This window comes from Coturnix japonica, chromosome 5 (genome assembly GCF_054131305.1).
Source record: "Coturnix japonica strain WE chromosome 5, WE-NBRP24, whole genome shotgun sequence".
Taxonomy (NCBI): Eukaryota; Metazoa; Chordata; class Aves; order Galliformes; family Phasianidae; genus Coturnix; species Coturnix japonica.
In genome coordinates, this window is record NC_140667.1 from 4363525 (window position 1) to 4379952 (window position 16428).

General features: G+C 35.9%; 1 protein-coding gene across 15 annotated transcripts in view; it reads left to right on the plus strand.

The window, feature by feature from the left end:
* The window catches only part of GAS2 (growth arrest specific 2), a 76190-nt gene that overhangs the window by 36359 nt on the left and 23403 nt on the right, over positions 1-16428 (plus strand). For all 15 annotated transcript variants that reach the window (XM_015863416.3, XM_085549879.1, XM_015863418.3 and 12 more), the window contains 3 exons: positions 5820-5883; positions 10611-10755; positions 13818-13925. In XM_015863416.3, coding sequence (XP_015718902.1) covers positions 5820-5883; positions 10611-10755; positions 13818-13925 — 317 coding nt within the window. The remainder of the gene's footprint in view (positions 1-5819; positions 5884-10610; positions 10756-13817; positions 13926-16428) is intronic.

A 16428-nucleotide genomic window follows, 5' to 3' on the forward strand; every position in this document is an offset into this window, starting at 1 on the left:
TTTAACGATGCTGTATGTAGAGATATATTGAATATTGCAAGGTAGGGGGGAGACTCTTACTCCTTCCTGCATCCACTGACCAATTTCAAGAGGGTTTTTTATAATCAGTATTTTTATAGTTAGCATATTTAAAGAGGAAAGTAGCTTTGTTAGTATGAAAAATTATTATCTGAAGTAAAACTACTAGCATCTTGTCAAATCTCGAGATGCAGTCTTTGAATGGGATTCTCAGTTATACCAGAGGTATATTTATCCCAAAACTAGGACATGAAACTCCTTTCTGCCTAAGAAATGTAGTACCCTCTGTAACTCTCCTGTTTCCACATAATGTGTCTATTTGGTAAATTCCACCTTCGTAGGTTTTAGGGCAGTAGATCCATACAGCTATGATAATACAATTTATGAAAGCATTCTTGATGAAGATATTTGTAATTGTGGCACTCAAACCTGAAGAGCATAATTGCTGAAGAAAACAGTGAGAATGGTAAGATTTTCTATGATTGCCTCAGTTAACTGAACTTAAAGCTGAAGTTACGAACTCATCTTTGGTAACGGTGTTGTTGGATGATTGTAGGACTTGGAACCAGTGAATGTGCTGCATCTCTTCTATGATCAAGTGTCTACTCAGCAAGAAAAGGGTTTGCCACTGATTGTTGCCAGCATGCTAGTGTGTCATTCATTCTGGAAGTTGTTGGATATTGTAGTAACGTTTTGCACTCGTGTTTTGATACTGTGTGTGCACACAATGCGTGATGTGAGCTTTTTTTGATGCAATTTCTTGATTACAGTTCAACTGACGAGTTCCTCGAATAAAAGTGCATACTTTAAAGGAAATAGTGAACTTAAACATAAGCACTTCTGAACTCCAGTCTAATATTACTTTTTTGGCTTTAAAAATAGAAACAACAAAACTATACAAAACAATTAAATGTGGATTGATTGAAGTCATTATTTCTAGTGGCAAATGGCTTGCTTTATTTATTTATTTATTTATTTTTGTAAATTTTTACTCAAATTTTTGTGTTGACTGTTCTTTCAGTTACACGCTATTAAATTTTACATAGTTGCATCAAAATAAGGCTTTGTCCCACCTTCCACAGCATTTCACTAAACAACTTATACAATCTTTTGATGTCGTGTTTTGAGGACTATAGAAGCATCTTGGATGTTATTACCATTGGATTAACATTCTAATTCAAGTAAATTATTAGTGTTTAGATGATCTCTAGGGACGAAGTCTGTACTATCCATAGAGTTACTGTTTGAAACTTTGTTTTGAGGGTTCTGTAGCTGATAGTGCTGAAATGGAGAGTGGGGAGAATGCTCTGCCTTAAGTATGTCATAACTGCTTTTGATGCAGTAGAGAAGATATGTTTGAGATCAACTGAAAAGATAAAGGTTGTCAAAGAGTAAAGTAAGACCACAGGGAAAAAAGAGCAAGACTGCTGAAGGATCTTTGAGGAAGAAAGTAAGAAAGTGAAAGACAATGGGAAGGATCTACCTTCTGAAAAGCCCTCCCTAGACACGTATGAATTATGGTAATTGAAAGTATATCATCATAAATATTAAACATCCATCTCTTCACATCAGAAGCAGGAATCATACTCATCTTTTATTCAGTTTTTTAATTTTAATAAATATATATTATATATGTATATTACATGTGATATATATTATAAATATCACATCTAATTTCTTACTTAAACTAAGAGTTTTCAGAATGTGCTCAGCAGTGATGTCTTGTTTCTGCATAGCCCTGGGTGTGACAACCACTGTTTCTCTGCTCTCTGGACTTTTCCTGGAGCAGTGCAAGATGCAGAAATGCAAGGAGCAAGAGGCAGGGAAACAATGAAGCAGAAGGAAAGAGAACAAGGGAAGAGCCTGTAAGAAGATAAATGGGTAGCAGCAAGATGGAGGCAGCGTGAAGAAAGAAGACAGAGCCATAGAGAAGCAGGGGTAAAAAACTTGCTTTGAGCTGAAAAGAAAGTATTGCTGAAAAAAGTTTCTGGAAGTAGCTGGAAAAGACACATGCAATGAGAACAACAGATAAGTATTTGAAACCAATTAAGTGGAAAGCAAAAGAGCCTGTAACTGGCAAAGGATCCACATAAAATATGTTGGACATGTATACGTTATTTTGAAACCTCCACATTTACTTTCTTCAAGCAAATGGTGAAATTCTCTGGCAGGGCAGCTGTTTTCATTCTTTTTCCTTTTCTTTTTTTGCAGTAGATCTGCATGCTTTCTGTTCACAATGGCTATTTGCTTACGGTCATCTAATCAGATGAATTACCTCCATGTTTGATAGGTGAGGACTGGCAGGTGATTCTCCAGAAATATTTTCTTCGTATATAGCAGATGAAAATAAAAATACAGAGAACGGCATAAAAAGATATGGTAATGGAAAGTGAAGTATTTTAGTTATTATTGAGGCTGGCTTTACTGCATTAATTGGACTTTCTTTTTTTTATCTCTTATGCCTATCAGCTTTTCCCTGTTTTTTTTTTTTCCCTAGGAGAGTGGTTTTATCTTTAAGATAGATCTTGGTATAACCATATATTGATATGGTGGAGTTCATGAAGTGGAGCGGTTTCGTAGTGATATGTTATTTTCTTCTCTTTTATTACTAAAATTGAGAGGTATTTGAAGAATGACACAAGATGCTGAAGGATAGCATCATGATGTTGTTAATAAATGGCACTGGAGAAATGACTGACGTGGCTCCTGTATGCAGCAGGAGGATCTGTATCAGACTTTGCAACTAGTGATCCCATTACAATGACTTTGCTTTCATACAAGTGTTTCATTAGGAAATGCAAGAGTACCATGGAGATACGGCCGTACGTATCTTTAAGTAGCACCCAGACTGACATGCTTTTTGTATCTAAAGCCTGTACTTTAATTCTATATATAGGATGGAAATGATAATACTTAGCTCATAGCAATGTTAGAGAGATCTTCCTTTTTCTTGCTCGCTTTACAGTGAGCACCATCGTGGAAATAAAACATGCTATAAACTTAAGATGATGTGTAGCAATTTGTTTATGTGCTTATGCACAGATGAAGATGATTTCTAAAAGCCATTTTTTGGCTTTCAATGCTTACCATGTCTAACTGCCTATGAATTGCTACAATCTCAATAAAAGAAGTGTTGCTTTGCAAAGGGTTGTTTGCCACACAGTATATCTGGAATTGAATAGCTGGTCTTGTTAAAAAGCTGAGACAGTATAGATGCAGATTGAAGCAGTAAAGAAAATGGGAACTGCTTCCACCACTAGGTTATACCTACTGCTTCAGAATGAATTGACTTGTCCTCATGGTATTAGTTAATTTATAAGTGCACAATTACATATGTGTACGGTTATCGGTGAACAGTACTACAGTTTAAGACTTAGTTATGAGGACTCATACAGATATAATTCCAAGTACTGTGGAATGGCTCTGGACACAAAGTATTGATACTCAAGTTAAGTACTTGGGAATCCGGATGCTTAGAAGTTCTTTTTGCTCCTGTAGGCTGAGGTCTTATCTGCTTGCTTGTTGGAACCCAGATAGGTATAGAAATGCAGTGTTGTGTCCCTGTGACTTGCACTCTATTCTCCTGAACGTTCACTAGGAAGATGGTAGCCTTTTGTCTGGCTGGGCTTTTGGAAAATAGCAAAAAATTTGTTTGGAGAATCTAAATTATTTCCAGTGGGTGTTGCAGTATACAAAGTAATGTTTGTTTTTCTCTCAAGTACCCAAATTCATATGCTGGTATAGTCCTCAGGAATGCTAACGTTTCCTTGTTAGAAGCACTGTCACCCTGTTCTTACCACATGGTCAGATGTTTGTTTTTATGCTTGATTATTGCCTGCACAGATTTCCATCCTCTAACAATGATTTCACTGTTTCACTTCGTTGGGTTTTTTTTTTTCAATGTGAAATGCATGAACTGTGTCTAGACTACATTGATTTGCTTAGGAACTTGGGAGGAACTTTGGATTTTGATTGAGTGGGAGAGCTTGGAATATCAATGTAAAAACGTTTCCTTTCTTTTTCAAATCTTCTTCCATTTCAGTCCACGAATCCTTTTGGAAGCAATATCACTCAAGGCTCTCTTTTCTTCCTCCCTTCCAAAAGCTATTCAGATGCATATATATGTGAACTGCAGTTCAGAAGTGTTGAACTCCCCTTGGCTATTCCAAAACTGGTTTACTGTAGTGGCAATTTCAGGGATGCCTTGCTTCTTCAAATCAAGTTTAATTTTGGGGTCATTCTATCTGTTTTGGCACTCTTTTAGAGCAAAAGTATATGTTTCTAGAGTCATGAATATGGCACTCCAAAAAGTACTGATTATTAGGGAAGATTCAAGGGAAAATATTGAGAGTAGCTGTATGTCCAAGTCTGTGTCTTTTATATTCTTCCTCACAGACGACTGAAGCATGAAAAATAAGTTTTCCTAGTATAATGCCATTCTAGTTTTCATGCTCTTTAGTTTTAGTTCAGGAAATATATTTGAGTGAAACTAGAGGGAAAGAATGCCTACACCTTTAATTGCTACACTAGTGAAAGACTTAAGGGTGAGCCTTCAATTCACGTAACTTAACACAGATTTATTCAAGTCAGCGGAGTGAGAAATTCAAGTTGCAGAAGTCTGTGTGTGTAGGCAGTGGCTGTTTAGAGATACTTAACTCTGGATTCTATTTGCTTTTCATACATACAGTATAGGACAAAATAATGACTTCCACAGTTTTTAACAAAACATAGGGCTATCTTTTTCAGTTTTCTCTTCTTTCATTTTAGTTAGGTGCATTATTAGAAAACCAAAATGTTCACACAGTAGATGCTTCAGCCTCTACTCAGTGAAAAAAAACCCATTTAGTCGCTAGACTTATTTTTTCCACTATGTGTGTAATGTGTAAGTCTTTGAGTTATTACAATACAAGGGTTATTCTGCAGTAGGTATTTCCAAAGAGATTATGATAATATACTCCTCTATTTTATATTATTTTTATTATTCCATACTTAGTCTCTCTTTCTGGGTTCTGGAGAAGCTGATAATATACAGTCAAAGGCCTTACTTCATATGTTGTTGGTTGGTTTTTTTTGCTTATATATTTTAGTAGACTGTTCTGCAAAGGACCGACTATCTGAATTTTATTAAGATGATAGTCCAAGAAAATTCTGTTTATCTATGATATTTCAGAATACGAAGTTTATGCTGAGTTATAGCAGCTTTAAAACATGTGATGTGAAAGTCCAGGCTTTAAAAACTTTTATCTATAAAAGCAAGTTTTTTGTGTGATCGGGTTTCCTTATGATGAGCTGAATTCCTCAAGTACCCTCATTTTGTATTTGCTGTAACAAGAGATGAATAGGAAATTGATGATCATATTTATGGTGATATATGTCATTAATGATTTTTGGTCCTAATTCTGAAATAAGTAGGCTAAGAAAAACAGTGACCTAAAAGATATAAATTTTCTTAATTTTTAAAGGGTGGGGGACTGGGGGGGAGCACCATCTAATTATTAATCTATCTTACATGTTGTTAAACTGATTGCAGGTTGCCAAATATTTTGTGCTTATTTATTATCAGAGGTATTTTTCAGAGTAGTCAAAGCATAATTAAATAGGAACTTCCTAAATTGCCTGTACTCGGAGAATCATTCCTTGATCCTATATTTTTTCACTCCAATTCCAATGCTAGGCTGAGAAAAGCAACTTTTATATGTGTCATGTGTTATAGATGTGGATGGTTCAGTTGTGTTCATTATAAAGTCTTTAAAGAAGCTTTTATTTATAACTGTTTTCTGTCTTCTTTTTTGCTTTTCCAGTTCTTCACAAGCAACCAAGAGAAGTGTGCCTTTGTTTGCTGGAACTTGGACGGATTGCAGCAAGGTAGGTGGAAGTATTTAAAGAATGTAGAAACATTTACATTCTTGACAGCAGTGCTTACAGAGATATGACCTAAATCATCACATCTCTAAATTTTATGCACATTAGATTCAAGAAGAATGCTTGTCTTGATATCACTCAAGAATATCTTTTGGGCAGTTGGTAACAAGGATAATGAAATGTCTGTCTTCACCTTAGGGAAGGTATTTGTTGTTTGTCCTTATACTAGGAGAGGAAGGAGTTGAAAATTATTTTCCAAATAAAGCTTTGATCTGTTTGTTCTTCTAATGGTCATGTTCTCTATAAACAATTGTGATTTAATTAGCTTTGCTGATAATAAATCAGTCTTCAGATGTCCTAAAGCTGACCTATGAAAGCAACACTGACTCTGATCTCATTTATTTCAATAAACACAGCTCTGATTCTCACCAGCAGAATCAAGGCAAGAATTGAAAAAATGGTCTGTGTTTCATCTATGTCAGATGTCCTCAATCAGGCAGGATCCTCACTATGTTTTAGAATTAACTTTTGCTGTTAAAATGCCTCTGGCTTTTGATAGACTAGCAAAGTGATGGGGATGAGAATGTGATTGTTTTTTATTTTTTCCAATTTTTGCTGATGTGCTAGTGCAACATCTAGGACTTGCTATGAAATATCTGAACAGTTGTACTGCTGCTCACTTTTAAACGTACATTAAGGTTAAATGAACCTGTGCCTGTTGAAGTGAATTGTTGTGTTTCTTTTTAGATTTTGTTAGTTTCTGTAAAATTCCTTGTGTTTACAGTCAGTGTGAAGGTGGGGCCCACTTCCTTCCTTCTATATGGACTAGCGTTCTCACGTAGGTATTATATGAACGTTCACTTGGGAAGCTACTCAACTAAATTTATCTGCTGGTCAAACTTCAGAAATGCATTGTTAGTGGGAATTTGTGCATCAAAAGTATTGGTAAGAATAAGAACAAATTTCCAGTTCAACGGGGTTTTCCATTCTTTCAAAAATGTGATGCCCAACATAATGTAAACTTAAACTGTCATGAACAAGAGCCTACTGTTCTCTTTGTGTTTGATAAAAGTCAATTTTGACATATTCAGCTTTACCTGATGAAATGTTACACTCCCAAGATTCCCAGCCTGGAGATAGATTGCTTAGCTCTGAAAGACGTAGTTTCAGTGATGTAGATCAGAAATGGCTGCTTATTTGATAGTATCCAGCTTGAGTTCTGAATGAATGTCAGTTCTTATGTGGTGCTGGATTCTGTTGAAGGAAGTTAGGTTGATCTCATTCTGAAATGAGAGCTGAATTCTGAACAGATATACAAAGGAACTAGGTTTTCAGCATTTCCCATCAGATTTCTGTTGTCTCAAGCTTCTATTTCTCACGTACAACCTTCTTCAGCTGTGAAAAATAATTCCTGAACCATACAATGTTTGTATTTATTAAACTTATCTATCCCGAAGTCTTTATATATTTTGTATGTATTCAATATAAAATATATTAACAATATTATATATATTTTCTTACTGTATTCACTTCTTATTTGTAGCTTTGAGGTCAGATAACGTATGTCCATATACTTGTCCCTGTTCTAATATTTTTTCTTTGAAAACAAATGTAAAATATTTATAATCTCTTAAGCTTACCAGGGGCGCAAAAACTGCTGGAGGGAAATATCAGGTTAGTAAAACAGAAAAGTAAATATTTGATCTCAATTTTGCTTGAGCTGTGGTGAACTATAACTGTTGTGGGAAAGGAAAATAGTTTCTTCCTCGAAGTATAGGAAAGAACATATTCAACTGACATTGCTGTTGTGCTGCTTTAAATGGAGGGGAGGTCCTTTCATGTTTGTTTTATAAAGCAAATTATGTTTAACAGCCTTCTGGGTTCTGCTCTTTCGAAGAGTCGATTGAGTATGATCATAGAATGTGTTGGGTTGGAAGGGACCCCAGCCTCCAACCCCCTACCCACAGTCAGGGCCACTGACCTCCAGATCTGGTGTTAGACCAGGCTGCCTAGAATCCCATCCAGCCCAGGGAATCGCCACTGAGGTCTTTGAAAAAGTGCCTCAATATTTTTCTGGAAGATTAGAAGAGTGGGAAAAAAAGAGCAACTTTGGATTTTCTCTTCTTTTTCTGTTCTGGAAGTAGAAAACATGTACCTCATTAGGAGCCAGTTCTTAGTGTGCTCTACTGGCATGATTAATGTTTTTCTTCAAAGTCTATAGTTCACATAAATTGGTCCAGTTCATTGATCTTTTCGAAAATGGGTTTGGGTCTGAGACAGCGGGGAAAGGGATGGGGGGTCATTGCAAGACATAGTAGAATTTAGTCCTGCTCAACATGAACTTGTTCAACAGGTGCTCTGTGGATACAGGTGCTAATTTATCTATGTGTTAATAATACTTTTAGTATCACCCTGCATTGTGTCCTGTGAGACAAAGAGATTATATAAGCTGGAATCAGCTTAGTTCAGAGAGTGGCATTGTAAGGCCCTGCTGGCTATCAGTGGCATTTTATCGGGGATTTATATCACTTACTGTTTTCATTTATAGTCTAGATATTGTGACAGAAAATGCCTCAGCATGTTCATAGGTGGATAGGATACTGGGGGACAAGTCTGTTGTGGAGTTCCCCAAAGGTATCTTGACAAGTGGAGAGAAAAAAAACAGAAGGAAAAAAAACAGGCTGACAAAGAAACTTATTGAAACTAAAATAAAGTGTACGTGAGGTAGAATGCCTGTACAGGTTAGGGACAGCCTGTCTGAGCAGCAGCATTGCAGGTGGGCCTGAAGTTCCACCAGAGACTGGACAAAGGCAGCATTCAAGAACTGCAGCAAGAGAAATTCTGACTATACACACTACAGGAAGAACGAAGTTATGTAGCTCTTCAGGGAGCTAAACAACTACCACAGGTCTCTTGCAATTACTTTTGAGCAATTTAGAGATTTCTGGTATTGTATTCAGTTTTTCCTTAGTAAAATAAGAGAGGGGAAGTGGTGCTCTAAGACGTCTGTTAGAGATCACATTACAGCCTGATGCTGCTTCATTTGTAGTTATGAGAAAGCAAGCTAGAAACAAGTAGAAAAGGAAATGCTCAGCATGCCTTCCAGAGCAGAATTTGCACCTCTACTGCATGACGGTCTCCTCTTAGCAAAGATGTTTTTGCAATTCTGGCTGTCTAGCAGGTTGATCCATTTAATATCCATCTAGGTTGGTTGCATGTTGGTGGGGGGGAGGGGGAACTGTTTATTTGTCATTCATCTTGCAGTTGAAGAAATCTGGAGCACCGTAAGCACAGGGAAATTTAAAATCCTGTCACAATGATGAAAATTAGAGATTATTAAAAGCAGCAGAAGTAACGAAGCAATATTGCTTGGGAGAGTGGAGGAGTTTTATTTGATGAGTAAGGCTGCATGCAGGTGTAGGCCTGGAGCCCAGTGGGAATTTAATGATTTACAGCCTGTCGGCATCTGCAGACAGACAGGAAGTAAATGAATTGCATGTAAGTACTTGCTTCAGTGTTGGCAGACTTTTTGTTAGGCAGACTGCACTGCAGTTACAAGCCAATGTAAGCACAGATTTGGTTCTTAATTTTTTTTATATTAATTTACTAGGCAGCAGTGTGACTAAATTTAAACTTATCATGAAAATAAGACTGTGCGTTTATACCTTTTCCTTCTATGCTTTTATGTTACTGTGGTACTTAAATTAAGTTTCAATAATGTGCTTATTATTGGTCAATATTGTAGTGTCCAGATCTTTACCTAGATAAGTCAGCATACTTCTGCATCTGGCCTACTATGGAAGAAAATATGATTTCATTTATACAGTTTTTATGAGAAGTCTAAATGACATTATGGCTTCTCCAAGACAAAGCCCTTCTCTAGAAAAAAAGCAAACTTTCAGTTATTTTGGTTTTGGGTTCAATGCTGGCAAAGAAAAAAGCAAAGGGGAATTATCAGTGTTTAGGAAAATGATGGGCTTTTGGACTCTGGACATCTGTCTAAGCTCTGCTGCTTGCTCTGAGATGTTGACTTAATCATTCGCCATAAAGCTTTCAAAAGCAGATTTTGTTTTAAAGAATCTCAGTCTCCAAGAGCTGTGCTTGAGATTCTCCATGCCAAAGTTGCATGTGTTTGTTTTTGTTGGAGCTACGAGTATTTTGCCACTGTAAGCAAAGGTCTGAAGTTTGGCTGTGAAAATAGGTTAAGAAAAAGCTCCAGTCGGTTGTGAGAAGTACTGGCTCTGTGTCAATTTATTGGTCTGTAAATCCAGTGCAATACACAAGTCCTGAACTGTTCTTAATTCTTTTCCAGTCAGAATTGTGTTAAAAACACATACAAAAAGGCAAAAAAGATAAAACCTATTGGAAAAAAAACAATGGGAAATGCAAGATGCTAATGTGCAGAACTTCAAGTCTTATAGATTACAGCACTTTCAGGCCTATTGTACTCCATAAGTTAGTAAAATTACTATATTTGTAATGTATTTGTAATATTATATACAGATGTATATAATCAAACTATATTTACTTTAAATTTTAGTAACAGCTACCATTTCATGTAATTGCATTAATCTGTAATTATAGCTTCAGAGGTTGATATATCTTGTGCTTGTTTACTGATGTACATAGCAATCTATTATTGCACAGTTAAATGATATAAACAATTGAAATTCTCTGCCTCAATTCAGGATATGAATTACTTTGTTAATTTGTTTGCATGTTTCCAAAAGGTTTGGGGTGGAGCCTCCTGGATTAATAAAGCTGGAAAAAGAGATCGAACAAGAGGAAACGCTTTCAGCCCCCCTTCCATCTCCCTCACCATCACCAACAAAATCTCCTGGGAAGAAGAGCACAGGGAAGCTGTTGGATGATGCTGTAAGTTGTGGGGGAAAGCTTCTCAGCTGATCTGTTCCCTTTTGATGTGCTCTTGTATGCACTTAAATGCAAAATATACAGAGGCTTCAGTTTAAGATCGCACTGTATTTTAGAGATCTACACACTGGTAGCATTGATTTGCTTTTGACCATGGTTATTTATGCCTGAGGCTTGGGAAAAAAATGTAGCATTGTGTAGAAGATCTGCTTTTTAGCCTAGCTTGGAGTTAAAGGCCAAGCTCCCTTCTTATTACTCTGTTGTCTTTTTCTGTTGACTGCTTATTCATCAACTCCCACTTGGTGTTTTGTCTGAGAAAGGACTGAGTCAGGACTATGAGAGTTGGTCCCAAAGCCTCGTACTGTTGGTTAACACTTAAGCTGGGCTGAGATAACTTCTGTGCTGCTCTTCTGCCTGTTCCTCAGATGGTTAAAAAAACAAAGAGCTTTTTTTTTCTTCACTGTTAGAAAGAATCTTGCCTTGAATTTCATTAAACTCAATGCATTATGCAGTAGCATTCACATCTCAGTTGCAAGCTTCAGAGAGGTTTATTTGAAACTACTGCAGTCGCATGAAAAGGACACATTTTGAGACCACGAAAAGGTTAAACTTGAATTGTACAAATATATTCTATAAAAAGAAGCAGTTACTATAGTAACGGCTATGTTACAAGGTAGATGTGCCACCTGGGAGTTACAAAGCACTTCTTGAAAAATCCATGTGCTGCTTTTTTTTTTGTTAGGAAAAGCAGATGGGGTATAATGTTCGTTCATTTTATTGAAATACTTTGTCCTATTTCATGCACATAATTACATTTAGATTGGTTTTACATTTTGTATTTCTTCCTCAACTTTTCAAAAGCACTTGCTTATGTTTCAACAGAATTGAGAAACAACAATTATGTGCAGAAGACTGGGGGTGCCTGTATCTTGCAGTAACAGAAAAAGTATGAAGGTTGTCTCCAACCACCTCCTTTAATTTAGAAAGCAGTAGGGATAGAAACATAATGAAATTCCTCCAGCTAGATTCCTGACCCTCACTGCCCCAGACACTCACACCATAAAATAGCAGCAGTGCTTTCATATAGTCCAGACACAAAGTAAAATAGGATATAATTCTTTGCTCTGCTTCCTTATTTGATTTCCAAATTCCAGTCAATAATACTTTTGTGTCCTCTGGGATAGTAAGGTAATGGAAGCCTCAATGGCAGGATCAGCAGTGAAGGTCTCATTATCCTCTGCTTTACACCAACATAAATCTGTTAGCTTTTATTCCCAGTGTCTAGTACAGCTTTTTGTTTTTGCTTACACAGTTCAAAACAACCTTGAACTTGTCTTTGTCTGTTTTGTCTTTTTACTTGTTCAGATGAACACTGATAGATATAATTACGAAGGCATATTTCACACTATCCACTTTCAGTTTGGAATATCCATTGTGTCTCTAGAGGTGATAACTACTGTAGGATATTATGTCAGAAATCCTTGATCAACTGTCAGCGTTCAGAGAGCTACTGTGAAATGGACTAGGATTGTGTTTAGGGGCCTTGCTGCCACATTCCAAGAGGTGCAGGAATGTACTTTTTGCACCCTCAGCAACTTACACTGGATTTATGGTCATTGGCTTTACTCATGTGATACCTTTTGTAGCTTACTGTCTAAATAGTTGGTTTAGTAACACTCACCATTTGTTCATTAGAAACACTAGAATAATTGGTCTTCAAATTGTGGACAACTCATTTAAACAATTATTGTGTCAAATACATGTAGAGTCCAATTGCTAAGTGTAATTTGAAAATGAAATATTTTTCACAATAAAATATAGTGTCCTACAAAGTCCCTCACAACCTAAGAGTTAGCAATTCATGAGAGGCTGAAGTCAAGCTAGGGCAGTTGACAAGAAGTAGAAAAGCATGGAGTCACATCTGGCACAGATAAATCGGAGCACTCTTGGGGCTCCTTTAATTATTTGTGATTGCATTAATGCTCTACAGTGGGAATTATCAAAAGGTAGTTAGCAATACTGGTACACCTTGGTGAGGATATGTAACTGCATAATAATTCTCTCTGTCCACCTTTTCTAAAGTGCAAGTGCCACGTGGGAGTATTAGGTAGGACCTTTTATCAGTAAGCCAAGATTCTTCTGTATTTATTATATCTATTTAGAAAGTAGAATACATCACATGCTTCATTTTTTGTTAGCTATAGTGGTTCTTTGACAGGTCAACTGATTCACTGTGAAATACTGAGTGTGTATTTACAGAAGGTTGCTGAACTCACATTCAAGAGGTTTCATACATTTCAGTTAAATGTAGCAAATTTTGTTTAACTGTATGATACTTGTCTCTTTTACTTCTTCACAGCTGTAAAATCCTTTTTGTCATTGGAAGAACTGCAATCTGGGATTACAGGAAATAGTTTAAAACATCAACATTCTCCATCTATTTAATAGATCTGGTTTTTAAGGAGTTGAGCACATGTGTTCATATAATGCTAATGTGTTTTTTTTTAAAATTGATTTCACATGCCTTACATTTCAAGTCAAGTGAATGTCTGCTCCTTGAGTCTGGTTAAATTTGGTGCAGCTCCTGGAGGATGCACCTAGGCAATCTAATGTGCCTGTTAGTTTACTATGCTTCCTATAGTGATCCTAAGGCTAAGCGTGAGCAGCCCTTTTTAACTTATGAATCCCTTTTCATCATCCAATTCACATTTTAATAGTACTGTTATGGTCTTTCATACCTGTGCAAGAGGATCAAATCCTCAGTTTTTATTCATAACTCATGCAAAGTTCTCAAGAAATTCAATAGAGATTTGGCTTGAGAGAAGAATTTGCCATTTTCCCTTCATGGAGCTGATATGCAAAATAATATTTTTCAAAAATAAAGAAAACTATTAAAACTGTTGAAGTATTAAAAATGTTGAGATTGAAAAGGTAGTTTAAATAAAAAAAAATACCAGCATCGAAGACTTAAATTAATGTTGTTGTGTTATAATAAATGTTCTCTTGAATGTTTTCTCCTCCAACATTTTACTTACTTTCACCTCCTTTGTTTTTTGATTTTCCAGGTTAAACACATTTCTGAAGATCCACCTTGTAAATGCCCCACTAAATTCTGTGTAGAGCGCCTTTCACAAGGAAGGTACAGAGTTGGAGAGAAGATTCTCTTTATTAGGGTAAAAGTTTTATTTTTATCTGTTAACTCCCTCCTTGGATATGTTTTTCTTCTTAGCCAGTGCTGACTCATTTCTCTGATACCGTAGGAGAATAAAGAAACTATGTTAGGTTAACTGACTTGTGGATTTATTAGCATCTGGTAGATCCTTCCAATTACAGGTCATGGAATTTGTTCTGTCTTTGATCAGTGGCAACCGAGGAGCAAATGGTCACAAATGGAGATTGACTTCTAGCTTTGTTTGAAAGAACATCAGCTGTGTTGGCCTTTCTCCCATATTACATTGACTTATACTATTTGGTGAGTCAGGAATGAGGTTAAAGGTACAATGGTCATTGTGTTGTCAAGTTGTGACTAAGGTGTCTTTTTCAGTAGGGGGAGCAAAACATTAATGTCAATCAATTAACACATTTCCAAACTAAGTGTTGTATTTAATATTCGATATGAATTATACTAGCTCCTGTACCACAAAGTCAATCTTTAATGTAAATATCTCCTTGCATTATCTGGCTGAATTTAGCAAAAAGAAAAAAAGCTTTCTCAACTCAATTTGTATCCTCTTTGTGTATGCTACATGTATTTTTATGCCAACAATATGAATATATTCCAATCCTCTGATTTTTATGATATTGTGGAAAGAACATGATTTGTATTATGCTCCCTGACATTTTCCATTTCACTGTCCACATGTGCTGTGTTGTATAACAACTTGATAAAATGATACATCTTGCTATCGAGAACTGTTAACCTTATTTTGCAAGAGGTGTGAAAATGACCTCATAAAGTGAGGATTTAGCACCTGTGAGAACAAAAGTCGGAAGGACTCCTTCCCATCTGTTCCCAGTTCAAACATCAGAGTCGTTAACTTACACTTAATTTACACTGAAGTCAAATTTAGATAAGGATTTAGCTTGCCCCATGTATGTGAAGTTGAGAACATGTTATAGTATGCTGAATAGGAACTGAAAAATCCCATTTAATTCATAGCTGAGAATGAATAAGAAATACAGGATTTGTGAGAAAGAGTCTGAGATTGCAACATGCTGGGATAAAGGATTAATAACTTTTCTGTTTCATAGCCAGCAATATTTCTTTTTAATTCTGCAATATTTTAGGATACTAGCTTTAAATGACTTGAAAGAAGGTAATTTCATTAACCAAACTTCCTGGCAAACTGGGAGAGATTTAACGCTTATTTTCTTCCTTTCAGTTTTAATTTAAAATAACAATATCAAAGTATTTTTAATCTTTCAGTTTTGGTAAACTGAATTGTTCTGCCAAAATGGTGAGTGTCAAATTCCCTTTCACTGGCTTCTTTATTGTGCAATCTAATCCAACTCAGATGTCTTTCCAAGTTTGCAAACAAAACACCCTTTTCATATTACTCCATTCCATTCCAAGTAGGATCGTGCCAAAAAATAACAATATACATTAGACACGAATCTACAGTATTAGAGATCATTTCTACAGCATTGATATCAATGGAAACTTGACAAGAACTTCAGTGGGAACAAGTTTATTTTTTGTAGGTTTTAGAAATCATTTGTCTTGGGTTTTTGTTAGCTTGAATCTTGCTTCAGAATACTTGATCACAGTAAGTTTTTATTCTTCTATATATTTTTATTGTGTGCATGAATAGATTTATTAGCATTTCTTTGGAATCCTTTTGATGTTTCCTTATGAGAAAGCATGTTAGAGATGCATAGCTGACTGCTAATTTTGTTGATATTTGGCACCCTATTCTGGTGCTGCAGAGACAGTTCCTCTTATGTTATATGAGCCATGTAGAGCATGACGGTACCCATTATAAACCAGTTGAACTGAGGGTGGGGGGGGAAGTTCTTTCCAGCTTCTGTAGATCAGTCCCACTGATGAATGTCATCGCTTGCAAGTAGTACAGTCAACTTCAAGCAAAAATGCTTTTCAAAAATGAAATATGAAATCTTAAATAACAAACTTTTGTGTGATATATCTTGGAAAAGGGACATGTGGAGTTAAAACTGGTTATTTCTTGAATGCAGCAAAAAGAGATATTTTAGATGAATAAAGAATTTTATGGTAAGAAATGTGAATTGAGCCTTTAGAAAAAATAGTTTTACAAATGGTAAATTTTAGTGGCTGATATATTTATTTCAAGCTATCTTGTGTTTAATACATGATATAAGCATAAGGATATATGCTTTCCACAAGCATCTTAGTCACTGACATGAAAATATACCCAACAGATTCACACCCATAATAAAATTCAAATCAGTGAGTTCTGTACAGTGAAAAACTATTATTTTTTGTGCAGCTGGAGTCAGATCAAATGACATAATGGGTCCTGACTGTAAAGTCTGTCATTTTTCCTGACCTCTGATTGCTATTCAACTTTTTGACTTTGTTCTTCTAATCATTAATTTCAATTAACATCACTTTCTTATAATAACAAGAAAACATTTGTTTGGTAACAGTTCCCTCTAAATCCCAGTAAATCCATTACTTGCTCTGCACCTGCAAAAAAC